At 38.2% G+C, this 13,473-nt stretch overlaps 1 protein-coding gene across 1 annotated transcript in view; it reads left to right on the forward strand.

Annotated features, from left to right (window-relative positions):
- Window positions 1–10,125, forward strand: part of LOC123256875 (2'-5'-oligoadenylate synthase 3-like) — an 81,163-nt gene extending 71,038 nt beyond the window's left edge. Inside the window, exons 22-25 of the mRNA XM_044685433.1 lie at window positions 860–1,041; window positions 4,155–4,393; window positions 8,186–8,339; window positions 10,033–10,125. Of these exons, the coding sequence (XP_044541368.1) occupies window positions 860–1,041; window positions 4,155–4,393; window positions 8,186–8,339; window positions 10,033–10,125 (668 nt within the window). The remainder of the gene's footprint in view (window positions 1–859; window positions 1,042–4,154; window positions 4,394–8,185; window positions 8,340–10,032) is intronic.
- The last annotated feature ends 3,348 nt before the right edge of the window (window positions 10,126–13,473 follow it).

Here is a 13,473-nt window from a genome sequence, read left to right on the forward strand (position 1 = left end):
ATTAAGCCCAGAGAACCTGGACCCCAGACTGGCTACAGGATGATGAATTTTTCAGCTACAATTACTCTCAAAGCCCAGCTACTAAGCTGTATAGCTTATATATTCTTTTGTTGGTTTGTATTTTTATTTATATATTTATTACATAAACTATATATGTATAATTTATATATTATAGAGACTTCTATATTATACATATTCTATATTACACATATAATAGTGTTATATTGTTATAGTAATATATTATATATACCATATATAATAGTATACATAGTATATTATAATAATATCATAGTATATAACATATATTATATTTTCCATTATATATAATTAGATTACATTCTCCAACAGTGGAGTAGATAACTACACTAATGAAATCTCTGCTTCTTAAAGTATATTCACATAGACTTTATCCTTTTCAAAATACTTTCATACACATCTTCTCCTGACTTAGAAGAAAGTCATTATATCTGATACCTGGTGATTCTGCATTACTAAACACAGTACACATTCTTATCTTCCAGGGTATCTTAAAGATAAGATTAAGTCAATAGTTTTGACTGCCTGTGTCTTGTGCTGATTGAAAGTCTATAGTACTAAAATGTTATGTAAAAATACTTTAGGGGCAGCTAGATGGCTACTGAGAGCCAGGCCTAGAGATGGAAGGTCCTGGGTTCAAATCTGGATTCAGACACTTCCTAGCTGTGTGACCCTGAACAAGTCACTTAACCCCCATGCCTCATCCTTACCACTCTTTTGCCTCAGAACCAATATACAGTATTCATTTTAAGGTAGAAGGGAAGGGTTAAAAAATACTTTGAAAACTATATAGTCAATATTATAATCATTTTCCTGATGACAGGCAATAAATCTAAACCAAACCCTGAGGACTACATCAAACTCATCAAACTGTATGAATCATCCTATTCCAGCAAGGGGGGTGAATTCTCCACCTGTTTCACAGAACTGCAAAGAGACTTCATCATCTCTCGTCCCACTAAGCTTAAGAGTCTTATCCGTCTGATGAAGCACTGGTACAAGCAGGTAAACTTCTTAAAATAGCCCTTCTAGTCTTTGCATTAATCATGGTGCCGATGAGACTCATCACTGGCTATTGGTGACACATTTCCAGATCGTGTTTACACTTTCCAAAGGGCTCTCCTCACCACCACCTTGTAAAGCAGGTAACACAAATGCTGTGACCTCCATTTTATAGGTAAGGACACTGAGGGTCATGGAAGTAAGATGAGTTACCTACAGCTTGTATCAAAAATTGATTCAAAGTCCAATGTCCTGGGTCCAAGTCTATCAGTCTTTCCACTTCAGCCCAAAGTACCTGCCTGGTCCATAGGGTCCCACCAAATGGTGAACCTTTCAACATGTGGTTAAAAAAACAAAAACCTACAGGCTCCCAGATCAAGCTGTGAAACAGCAAAAAGGGCAAAAAGGACAGAAATTCTGGCCAATCATTATCTTCAAAGCTCTAATATAAAGTCCAAATTCAAGAAATAGACTGAAGAATGATCAAACAATGAATCTGACCATAAAAAGCTACAATGATGATAGGCAAGCTCAAGACATAAAAGCATATGAAGGCAATAACTTGAAAACACCTAAAAACAAAGCCTTAAAGAAAAATGTGGATTGTACCTAAGTCCAACAAGTATTCCTAGAAGAGCTAAAGAAAAGGCTTTTTAAACAGAGAAAAAAATTTAAATCAAATAAGAGGGATAAAGGAAAAATTAGAAAAGAAATTAGGGAACTGCAAGAAAATTATGAAAAGATAATTTGTAATAGAGGCACAAAAATATAGAGCTATGAGACACAAAAACTACTGATAAAAGTACTTTCTTAAAAATCAGAACTGGTCAAATTGAAGATGATGACTCTATGAGACATCAAGCAACAATAAAACAAAACCAAAATATTGGGGGGGGGGGGACAAAATGAAGTGAAGTATCTCATAGGAAAAAAACTACTGACCTAGAAAATAGATCTAGGAGAGATAATTTAAGAATTTTTGGACTACTTGAAAACCATGATCAAAATAAAGAACCTAAGCATATTATTTCAAGAAATTATGAAGGAAAACTGCCCAGATATCTTAGAATCAGAGAGCAAAATAGAAATTGAAAGAATCTATCAATTGTCTACTGAAAGAAATCTCAAAATTAAAACTTCCAGAAATATTATAGCCAAGATTCATAATTCTCAAGTCAATGAGAAAATACTACAAAGAACCAGAAAGAAATCATCCAAATACGGTAGTCTCACAGTCAGGATCACATAAGATTTGGCAGTTTCCACTATAAAGAGATGGAGGATTTGGAAGATGATTTTCTGAAAGACAAAAGAGATAGGATTATAACCAAGAATAAGCTACTCAGCAAAAACTGACATTTAGTGAAATAGAGAGCTTTCAAGAATCCTAATGAAAAGACCAGAGCTGAATAGAAAATTTGACATTCAAACACAAGACTCAAGGGAAGCATAAAAATATGTGAGTAAGAAATCACAAGAGATTCAACAAGGTTAAACTATTTACATTTCTTTCTGGAAAAATGATACATGTAAACCCTAAGAAGTGCATGGGGCAAAGAAGTAATAGAGACATAAATCCAGGACAGTGACTTGCATTCAATATTCAGCATACTAGTCCCAAACTTCGCATTGCCTTCGGCTATTCTTTCTGCTTTTGCTTCAGGCCTAAGTGATAAAGGATAACCCTCTCCACTCATGCCCTCAATCCAATCCTCTCTCATCTCTCATATCCTTTAGTAATTATCTCCTCTTCTGTTTCACCATCTCTCATTTGTCTCCTCTCCCTCATTTCTCTCCTTTTTCTTCTCCCTCCCCTCTTCTCTCTCTTCTTTCTTTGCTGTTTACAATTATTTCCATGATTCCCTTTACCTTGCCATTCCCTCAATCTACAACTCTTTATCCCTTCCTAACCATTTCATTGCTAAACTCCTAGAAAAATTCTCTATACTTGCTTAATCTGTCCTCGATTCCTTGGAACAGGCTTCTAAGACCACTATTCTATTAAGAATGCTTTTGAAGGTCACCAATGCCTTTCAGCATTATTGTTGTTGTCTAGTTCTGTAGGACTCTTCATGATTCCATGGACCATAGCCATCCATGGGGTTTTCTTGGTAAGGATACTGCAGTGATTTGTCATTTCCTTCTTCAGTGGATCCTTTTGTCAGGCAATCAGACATCAAGTGACTTGCCCAGGGTCACCTAGTTAGGAAATGTCTGAGGCTAGATTTGAACTCAGGTCTTCCTGACTCTGAACCCAGCAACTCTATTTACTGTGACACTTAACGGCTTCTTTTTTTTAAATCTATCTTTTTGTTACATTAAATTTCACTATTTGGTAAAAATTATTGGGAAAACAGTGACTTTTTCATTGCTATCACCATCGTCCTTTTCTCGGTCCTCATTTACCTTTGACATTTTCCAATTTTCTATACCCCCTCCTCCTATATACTCTTCTCTGTATGGGCTTCCAACCTGGCTTAGCAATCTAACTGTACCTTTTTCTTCGTGCATTCTTCCTATAAAGGTGATATTTGAGATGAGTCTTAAAGGAAGGGATTATAATAGGAAGAGACAAGAAAGGAAAGAATTTTAAGGCTCTCTATAAATATATCTACAAAGAGATACTTTTGATGGCTATATGCAATCATATATATGATCCATTCATGTGGATGCTTTATCTGGGGGAAGGCTAGGACAAATATGGAAGTCAGGGTATCTTACTGTTAAGTTTCACCGCAGAGATTAGCATATGCTCTCAGCTGATTCTCAAACGTTTTTGTTAGAAAGAAGATCCAAAACACTACCATCTCTTTCCTAGAGATCTTCTCTCCATTCTACTTAATATGAGAAAGCTTTCCCTTTTCCAGCTATGCCCATCAGATGCCAAACACCTGTCTCTCTGCTGTTCCACCCCAGGTTCTATACCAGAGGAACACTTCTGTATTCCCTCTTAGCAGCTGAATATTTGGAAACACACTCAACCCTCAGTGCTGGATCTCATTGACCTTCTACACCCCTATCCTGCCAGCCACAGTTTCAGCAGTCATACGACAGTCATAGGATTAAATGAGTTTTATTTTCTTTACATTGCTTCCCTTTTCTTTCTTGGCCTTCAGTGTCACAAGAAATTGAAGAAGAAAGTGTCCTTCCCTCCAAAGTATGCCCTGGAACTTCTGACAGTCTATGCCTGGGAGCAAGGTAGTGGGATGGAAGATTTTGACACAGCTGAAGGCTTCCGGACAGTCCTGGAGTTAATAATGCAATACCAACAGATCTGTATCTACTGGATAGTCAACTATAATTTTCAGAATGAAATCATCAGACATTTCCTATCTACTCAGCTTAGGAAATCCAGGTACCTATTCCTGGAATTTTGATACCAAACCAAACTGGTCTTTTCTCCATTCCTCCCACACAACACTCCAGTAGTTCCCCCGTCTCTGCCTTTGCACTGGCCATTTCCCATGTCTGAAATGCACTCTCTCCTAAGCTCCATGTCCAATAAGACTTTTCTTCCTTTACGATACAACTCAAACACCACCTTCAATATTGAAGACTTTAAAAAAATTTTTTTTATTAATAATTTTTATTTTTTAGAAAAGTTAACATGGTTACATGATTCATGCTCTTACTTTCCCCTTCACCGCCCCCCCCCTCTCGACTTTCCACCTCCCCCATAGCCATTGCGCATTTCCACTGGTTTTAATGTGTGTCATTGATCAAGACCTATTTCCATATTATCGATAGTTGCATTGGTGTGGTCGTTTCGAGTCTACATCCCCAACCATGTCCGCCTCAACCCATGTGTTCAAGCAGTTGTTTTTCTTCTGTGTTTCCTCTCCTACAGTTCTTCCTCTGAATGTAGGTAGCGTCTTTACCATAAATCCCTCAGAATTGTCCTGTGTCATTGCTTTCTGCTGGTACAGAAGTCCATTGCATTCGATTTTACCACAGTGTATCAGTCTCTGTGTACAATGTTCTTCTGGCTCTGCTCCTTTCACTCTGCATCAGTTCCTGGAGGTCTTTCCAGTTCACATGGAATTCCTCCAGTTTATTATTTCTTTGAGCACAATAATATTCCATCACCAGCATATACCACAATTTGTTCAGCCATTCCCCAATTGAAGGACATACCCTCATTTTCCAGTTTTTTGCCACCACAAAAAGCGCAGCTATAAATATTTTTGTACAAGTCTGTCTATCTATGATCTCTTTGGGGTACAACCCCAACAATAGTATGGCTGGATCAAAGGGCAGGCATTCTTTTATAGCCCTTTGAGCATAATTCCAAATTGCCATCCAGAATGGTTGGATCAGTTCACAACTCCACCAGCAATGCATTAATGTCCCAATTTTGCCACATCCCCTCCAACATTCATTGCTCTCCCCTTCTCTCATTTTAGCCAATCTGCTAGGTGTGAGGTGATACCTCAGAGTTGTTTTGATTTGCATTTTTCTAATTATTAGAGATTTAGAGCACTTTCTCATGTGCTTATTGATACTTTTGATTTCTTTATGTGAAAATTGCCTATTCATGTCCCTTGCCCATTTATCAATTGGGGAATGGCTTGATTTTTTTATACAATTGATTTAAATCCTTGTATATTTGAGTAATTAAACCCCTGTCAGAGTTTTTTGTTATAAAGATTTTTCCCAATTTGTTATTTCCCTTCTGATTTTGGTTGCATTGTTTTTGTTTATACAAAAGCTAGGAGTACCAGATATTAAACTATACTATAAAGCAGCAGTCATCAAAACAATATGGTACTGGCTAAGAGACAGAAGGGAGGATCAGTGGAATAGACTTGGGGTAAGTGACGTCAGCAAGACAGTGTATGATAAACCCAAAGAGCCCAACTTTTGGGACAAAAATCCACTATTTGACAAAAACTGCTGGGAAATTTGGAAAACAATATGGGAGAGATTAGGTTTAGATCAACATCTCACACCCTACACCAAGATAAATTCAGAATGGGTGAATGACTTGAATATAAAGAGGGAAACTATAAAAAAAATTAAGTGAACACAGAATAGTATACCTGTCAGATCTCTGGGAAAGGAAAGATTTTAAAAACCAAGCAAGAGTTAGAGAAAATTACAAAATGTAAAATAAATAATTTTGATTATATTAAATTGAAGACTTTTTTGATGTGACCAGCCACTGGTGCCCTCTTTCTCAAATGAGTGTATATTTAACCAAGGAAGTACTTAGTAATGCTTCTTGGCCAAACTAGCCAAGTAGAAAGACAATCCCTGCTATCAAAGAAAAGGAGGCTGAGAAAAGGTGGGTAGGGGGTGAGGGAGACAGAGAAGAGGGAGGGAGAGATAAAGACACAGGGAGACAGAGAAAGAGAGATGACTGGGGGAGAAGGGGAAAGAGAAAGAAAGGAGGGAGAGAGAAAGAGAAGAAGACAGAGAGAAAGAAAGACAAAGGGAGAGAGAGGAGAGAGAGAAAGAGAAGAAGAAAAGAAGAAAGAAATAGAGACAGAGATGAGGTGGAGGAAGAAGAAAAACAGAGAGAAGAGGGAAGGGGATATACATAAAGACAGAGAAAGTGAAAGGGGAGAAAGAGACAAAGAAGAGAAACACAAAGAGAGAAGACACAAGGGAAGGAGAGATGAGGGAAGGAGCAAAGAGACACAGAGATGGCGAGAGAAGAGGAAAAGGAGACAGAAGACTGAGAGAGATAAAGACAAGAGAGAGAGAGAGTGACACAGAGAGACAGAGGGGAGGAAGACAGAGGGAGAAATGGTAGGGAGAAGGTGGGCAGGTAAGAGAAAGTCCAGTGTCACAGAAATAAGACCTAGCTAATCTGGGTGTCCTTAAATGGAGGTTCTAGAAGGAATTATCCAACTTGAAAATCCAATATATGGATTCTAGGATTGAAGTAAGGTTTTAAGATGGTAGAGAAAGTCTGGAGTGTAGCCTGCAGAGAAATGATTTATTGTCTTCATGTCTATTCTGATTATATTTCTGTTTGAACCTATTGTCTCTTCATTATAATCTAAGTTCCTTGACAATAGAGATTGTTTCATTTATTTTGTTTATATCCTCAGGATCTAGCACAATGGAACTTAATCAAAGATTCATTGCCTCATCCCTACTTCTTTGCAGATCTTTTTTTTTACTAGACTACTGCTTACTTGGCCCTCCTGTCTCAGCTCTCTTCCTACTTCAATCTATTCTTCACACAGTGATTTTCCTAAAGCAAAAGTCTCACCACATTATTTCGCTTCTTGATAAACTCAATTGGTTCCCTATTTGCTTTAGGATTAATAAAAATTTGTTTGGCATTTAAAGTCCTTTATATAGCCTTGAACCTGAATTTCCAGTTTTACTATACATACCTCCCCTTCCTTCTTTCACTCTAAAGGTCATCAAAATGAGCCCTTTTACTGTTCTTCATTTATCTCTCTCCACATCCCACTTTTTTCATTATTTTTTTAAACCTTAATATATTTTATATATATCCTTCTATATTAATTTTTTTTAAACCCTTACCTTCCTTCTTGGAGTCAATACTGTGTATTGGCTCCAAGGCAGAAGAGTGGTAAGGGTAGGCAATGGGGGTCAAGTGACTTGCCCAGGGTCACACAGCTGAGAAGTGGCTGAGGCCAGATTTGAACCTAGGACCTCCTGTCTCTAGGCCTGGCTCTCAATCCACTGAGCTACCCAGCTGCCCCCCTTCTATATTAATTTTATTTGTTACAGGGCTAGGCAGTGGGGGTTAAGTGACTTGCCCAGGGTCACACAGCTAGGTACATGCCACTTTTGTGACTTTACCTGGCAGTCTCCCACTCCTGGAATGCCACCCCTTCTTACCTCTACCTCTGAGAAGCCCAAGTTTCCTTCAAGATTCAGATCAAATACCACCTTCACATAAGGTCTTTCCTAAGCAAATCTCACTGCTTGCTACACGTGCCTACTCCCCAAAGTGACCTTACATTTAATATATAACATTAATATATATTAATATGCATGTTTTACATACTTATATATGTAAATATTATCTCTCCCAATCAATTATAAGCTCCTAGAAGGCAGGGATTGTTTCAATTCCCTTTTAGCATCAGCATAAAACACATATCATGGTCCCTAACACATAGTAGGTGATTAATAAATGTTGATTGATTTATTGGCTCTTTAGGCCTGTGATCCTGGATCCAGCTGACCCTACTGGAGATGTAGGTGGAGGAAACCGCTGGGCCTGGCACCTCTTGGCCCAAGAAGCTGAAATCTGGTCATCTTCTCTCTGCTTCAAAAAAGGGAACTTTGAACCTGTGAAGCCCTGGCCAGTGCCGGTAAGAACTTCTGCTCCGCTGGGAGAGTGCCCTAGTAATGCCATTGGCAGCTGGCATGGAGAGAGCCCTGTGAGGTTTACCGAGTTCCCTTTATGCTCAATCCCGGATCTGCACACCAACACAGGGAGGCAAGGCTGGAGGGTATCATTTTCTCCTTTTTTTTTATGGATGAAAAAACAGAGGCCAAGAGCAGAATAAGCTACTCATGGCCGCACAGTAAGGATGCAGCAGGATCAGAACTTGTGTCTCCCCTGATTCCACATCTGGGGCTCTTTCCACTATTCCACACCTTTCTTTGACCAGGGATCTCTGCTCTGTCTGGCATTCAAAGCCCTTTGCAACTCTGCCCTTGCAGCTTTCTCGCACCAATATATCCTCTTGGATCCAGCGATACGAGCCTCCTTGCTATTGCATGAACAAGATGCTCCATCTCTCCCCTTCAGCATTCTCTCTGGCTATACCCCATATTGTCTGGAAGGCTTTCTCTTCATCTCAACCTACTCACCTACCTACTTGGCTTCCTTTAAGTCCCAACTAAAAGCTCACTTCCTAAAAGGAGCCTTTCCCAAACCCTCTTAATTCCAGTGCTTTCCCTCTGTTACCAATATAACCCTTCCACATCATGACTTTTCCCATTATGGTTTCGCTGTGTCTCGGGTTGGCATAAGAAATTAAATGGGAATTTGAGGGGGGAAGGTTTTGTGGAAGCCACAGATGACAAGCGAAGGCCAACACATAACAACAACAAAAAAGATTAGAAACTCAGAAATGAATATTTAACCTAAAATTTACAATAAGGTACTATCGGCCCCCAAAAAAAGAAAAAAAGAAGAAGAAAAGAAAAAGTTCCAACTTCTTCTCTGGTATGAAAGAAGGTCAAAAAATTTTACCCGGATTTTCCAGATCTAACCTCTGGGATGTGGAAGGCATGACAGTGTCTACTACCTTAGACTGTAAGCTTCTCTAGGGCAGGGTTTATCTCTTGCCAATTTTTTCCTCTCCCGGTGCTTAAAGCAATGCCTGACACATAGTAGGTGCTTAATAAATGTTTATCAAATTGAATTGAATTCTGTAAAACTTGATTTCCAGGTACCCCCCATACTTTAGCATTTGATCTCCCCAGAATTATTACTTTTTATTATATAACTCCATCCCTCTCAAGGAAGACCTGTTTGTTAATTTAACTAGCTCAGATGACACTGTATAACCATCAATAACCAAAATATTTTCTCTAACTCAATGAAACTACCTCCATTTTCTGGTGGTCATGGGAAATCTCTACCCCTTATAAATAGTGGGGTTTACCTGAAACAAAATTGACTACATGACACCAGGGAAAGTGGATTAAATCTATGTTCAAGAGGACTTTTATTTGAAACCTGGTTACTTTAAGGTTTTTTTTTTTCCACCTTTACTTGTTGTCTTAGTAATAACTCAAAGTCAGAAGGACAGGGACAAGGGGTTTCATGGTCTCACACAGCCAGAAGTGTCTGAAGCCAGATTTGAACCCAGTTCCTCCAGATCTGGCATTCTGTCCACTGTGACACCCAGCTGCCCCTAGTTTAACTTTTAGCAAGAGTCAGGGACTCAGTTTCCTCATCTCTTAAATTGAGGGGTTGAGCTGATAGCTGAGGTACCTTTCAGCTCTAAATCTATGACCCTGATTCTAAGACAATCATCTGCTTCTTTTCAGACGGTCCAGACTCCAGGAAGCAGTGGGCTTGGGCTCTATCCCATGGCCAACCCAACATTCAGCAGCGAAAGGAGAATGTTCTTCATACCTTAAAGCTGAAGCCATCTCAAATGATGATCTGATGCAACTTTTTTTTTAAAGAATCAAAAAATAATAATGTTTAAATAATGGAAATGAATCATTTCTTTATTCTAAATCAATTAATTAGATAAAATTCTTCAAAGTGAAAAATAAAAGGAAATGAATTACTTCTAAGAATTTCCGGATCAACTAATGGAGACGAACTAAAGTTTTCAAGAGACCTTAAAATCTTGCTGATGTGGGGCTGACAGTGGACAGTGAAAGGCAGTAATAGGAACGGACCTCTCATAGTCTGAAATATTGCTTTTCTCACTAGTTAGCATTGGTTAAACATCAACTACAAAATCTGTGGTTTCAGCATTAGTCAAGCATGAATTATAGATTGTTCCATTATTCACTCTGGGTACTAGATCTGTAACATTCTATCCTAGGCATCAGTTTTGTGTTCTCAGAAATAATGAATTGCCTATAGTGGTCCTCCAATGTATCGTATCTTTCCCCCCTCCCACCCACCCCTGCCCATGCTCCCACTCTAGAAGGGTAGCCCTTGACAATGACATGGTGGATAATGGAGGAACATGGAAGCTGCACACGGGGGACTTTGGCATCCCAGAAGAATCCCCCAATCTTGTTGCATGCTCCTGATTCCCTATGGCAACAAGCCCTGAAATATACTTCCACCTGAGTTAGGAATGGAGATGCCAAGCTACCAGACCCCAATAAATATGCCAACCCTGATCCACAGGGTGTGGAAGCTGCCACTCTATAATGGAAGCTGCCACTCTACAGTGGAAGCTCCACTTCTCAGAGGAAGCTGCCATTCTATAGCCAAGCTGCTATTCCATACTATCAGCTCTGGAGAGGCTTCTCTACTAGTCCCTGGGCTTATCCATCAACCCTAAGGCTACCTGATTAGCCCCAAGACTACCCCAAAACCACTTTAACTTGAAATAAAATTCTTTTCTTGCTTCTGGATTGAACAGAGTTTGAGTCTCCCATTCTTGGGGCGAGACCCTGCTATAACTTTGAGTGTGTTTCTCCCACACCATTGCAGTTAGATAGCACAGTAGATAGAGCACCAGGTCTAGAATCAGAAAGACCTGAGTTGAAATCCACTTTCAGACACTTGAGCCTTAGCAAGTCAAACTTTGTTTGCCTCACTTTCCTCATCTGAAAAATGGAGATTATACTAATAGCACCTACCTCCCAGGGTGTTGCAAAAATCGAATGAGAATATTTGCAAAGTGCTTAGCACAGTGTCTGGCATACAATAAGCACTATATATATATATATATACATACATATATATACTGGGAGCTTTATTATATTTAATAATATAATAAATAATATAAATATTTAATAATATAAATTATTATTATTTAACCTGGAACAAAAAGTGTTTTGACAACCTGGTTCAGGCTGAGAAAAATGGTAACTGAAGCCACAAGTGCCTCAGTAAAGGTAAAGTTGTGAGATTGTAGCTTATGGAGTTGGTGAAAAAAAAGTCTTAAGGCTGGAAAGTAGAAGGAATGGAAATTATGACTCCACGATTTGCTGTCTATAAGAAACACATTTAAAGTAGGGAGACCCACAAAGAGTAAAGGTAAGGGACTGTGGCAGAATTTAGTATGCTTTAGCTAAAGTAAAAAAAACAAACAAATAGGAGTTGCAGTTATGATCTCAAAAAAAGTAAAAATTGAACTGATTAAAAGAGATAAGGAAGGAAATAACATCTTGATAAAAGGTACCATAGCCAATGAATCAATATCAATACTAAACATACATGCAATAAATCACAAGGCATCCAAATTCCTAAAAGAGAAATTAAGTGAGTTACAGGAGGAAATGGGTAGTAAAACTGTATTAGTGGGGGACCTCAACCTTCCTCCTCTCAAAACTAGATAAATGTAATCAAAAAATAAAAAAGTTCGGGAGGTCCTAGGTTCAAATCCGGCCTCAGACACTTCCCAGCTGTGTGACCCTGGGTAAGTCACTTGACCCCCATTGCCTACCCTTACCACTCTTCCACCTATGAGTCAATGCACAGAAGTTAAGGGTTTAAAATTTAAAAAAAAAAAAAAAAGTTAAGGAGGCTAATAAAATTTTAGAAAAACTTGATATAATAGACCTCTGAAGAAAACTAAATGGGAATAGAATGGATCCTTTTTCCCTCAGCAGCACATGGCCTCATTCACAAAAATTGACTATATATCAAAGCACAAAAAAACATTATAACCAAATGTAGAAAAGCAGAAATATTAAGTGTATCCTTTTCAGATCATAATGCGATAAAAATTACATTCAACCCGGGGCTGCAGAAAGGCCAAAAATTAGTTGAAAGCTAAATAATCTTGTCCTAAAGAATGAGCAAGTCAAAGAACAAATTATAGAAACAATAATTCATTAAAGAGAATGACAAGGTGGGCAGCTGGGTAGCTCAGCCTAGAGTCAGGCCTAGAGACGGGAGGTCCTAGGTTCAAATCTGGCCTCAGACACTTCCCAGCTGTGTGACCCTGGGCAAGTCACTTGACCCCCATTGCCCACCCTTACCACTCTTCCACCAAGGAGCCAATACACAGAAGTTAAAGGTTTAAAAATATAAAATAAAATAAAGAGAATGACATTGAGAAGACATACCAAAATTCACTGGATGTAGCCAAAGCAGTATTTGGGAGAAATTTTATATCTCTAAAAGCTTAAATTAATAAAATAGAGAAAGAGCAGATCAATGAATTGGGCGTGCAACTAAGAAAAAACAGAAAAAGAACAAATTGAAATTTTTCAATTATACACCAAATTCTAAATTCTGAAAATCAAAGGAAAGATTAATAAAATTGAAAGTAAGAAAACCATTAAACGTATGAATATGATGGATTTTATGAAAAATCAATAAAATCAACCAATTTGAATTAAAAGAAAAAAACAAATTATCAGTATCAAAAATGAAAAAGGTGAATTTTACTTTCAATCAATGAAGAAAACATTAAAGCAAATATTGGGAATTACTTTCCCAATTATATACAAATAAAATTTGGCAACCCAAGAGAAATAGATGAATACTTAAATAAATATAAATTTCCCAAATTAATGGAAGAAATAAAATACTTAAACCCATTTCAGAAAAAGAAATTGAACAAACCTCAATGAATTCCCTAAGGAAAAAAATCCTCAGAGCCCAATGGATTCACAAGTGAATTCTACCAAATATTCGCTGTATGTTCTCTCCTACGTTAGATTAGAAAAAGAAGATGAAGGAAGGAGAAAGAGGAGGAAGGAAGGAAGGAAGGAAGGAAGGAAGGAAGGAAGGAAGGAAGGAAGGAAGGAAGGAAGGAAGGAAGGAAGGAAGGAAGGAAGGAAGGA

The sequence above is a fragment of the Gracilinanus agilis genome, chromosome 1 (assembly GCF_016433145.1).
Source record: "Gracilinanus agilis isolate LMUSP501 chromosome 1, AgileGrace, whole genome shotgun sequence".
Lineage (NCBI taxonomy): Eukaryota > Metazoa > Chordata > Mammalia > Didelphimorphia > Didelphidae > Gracilinanus > Gracilinanus agilis.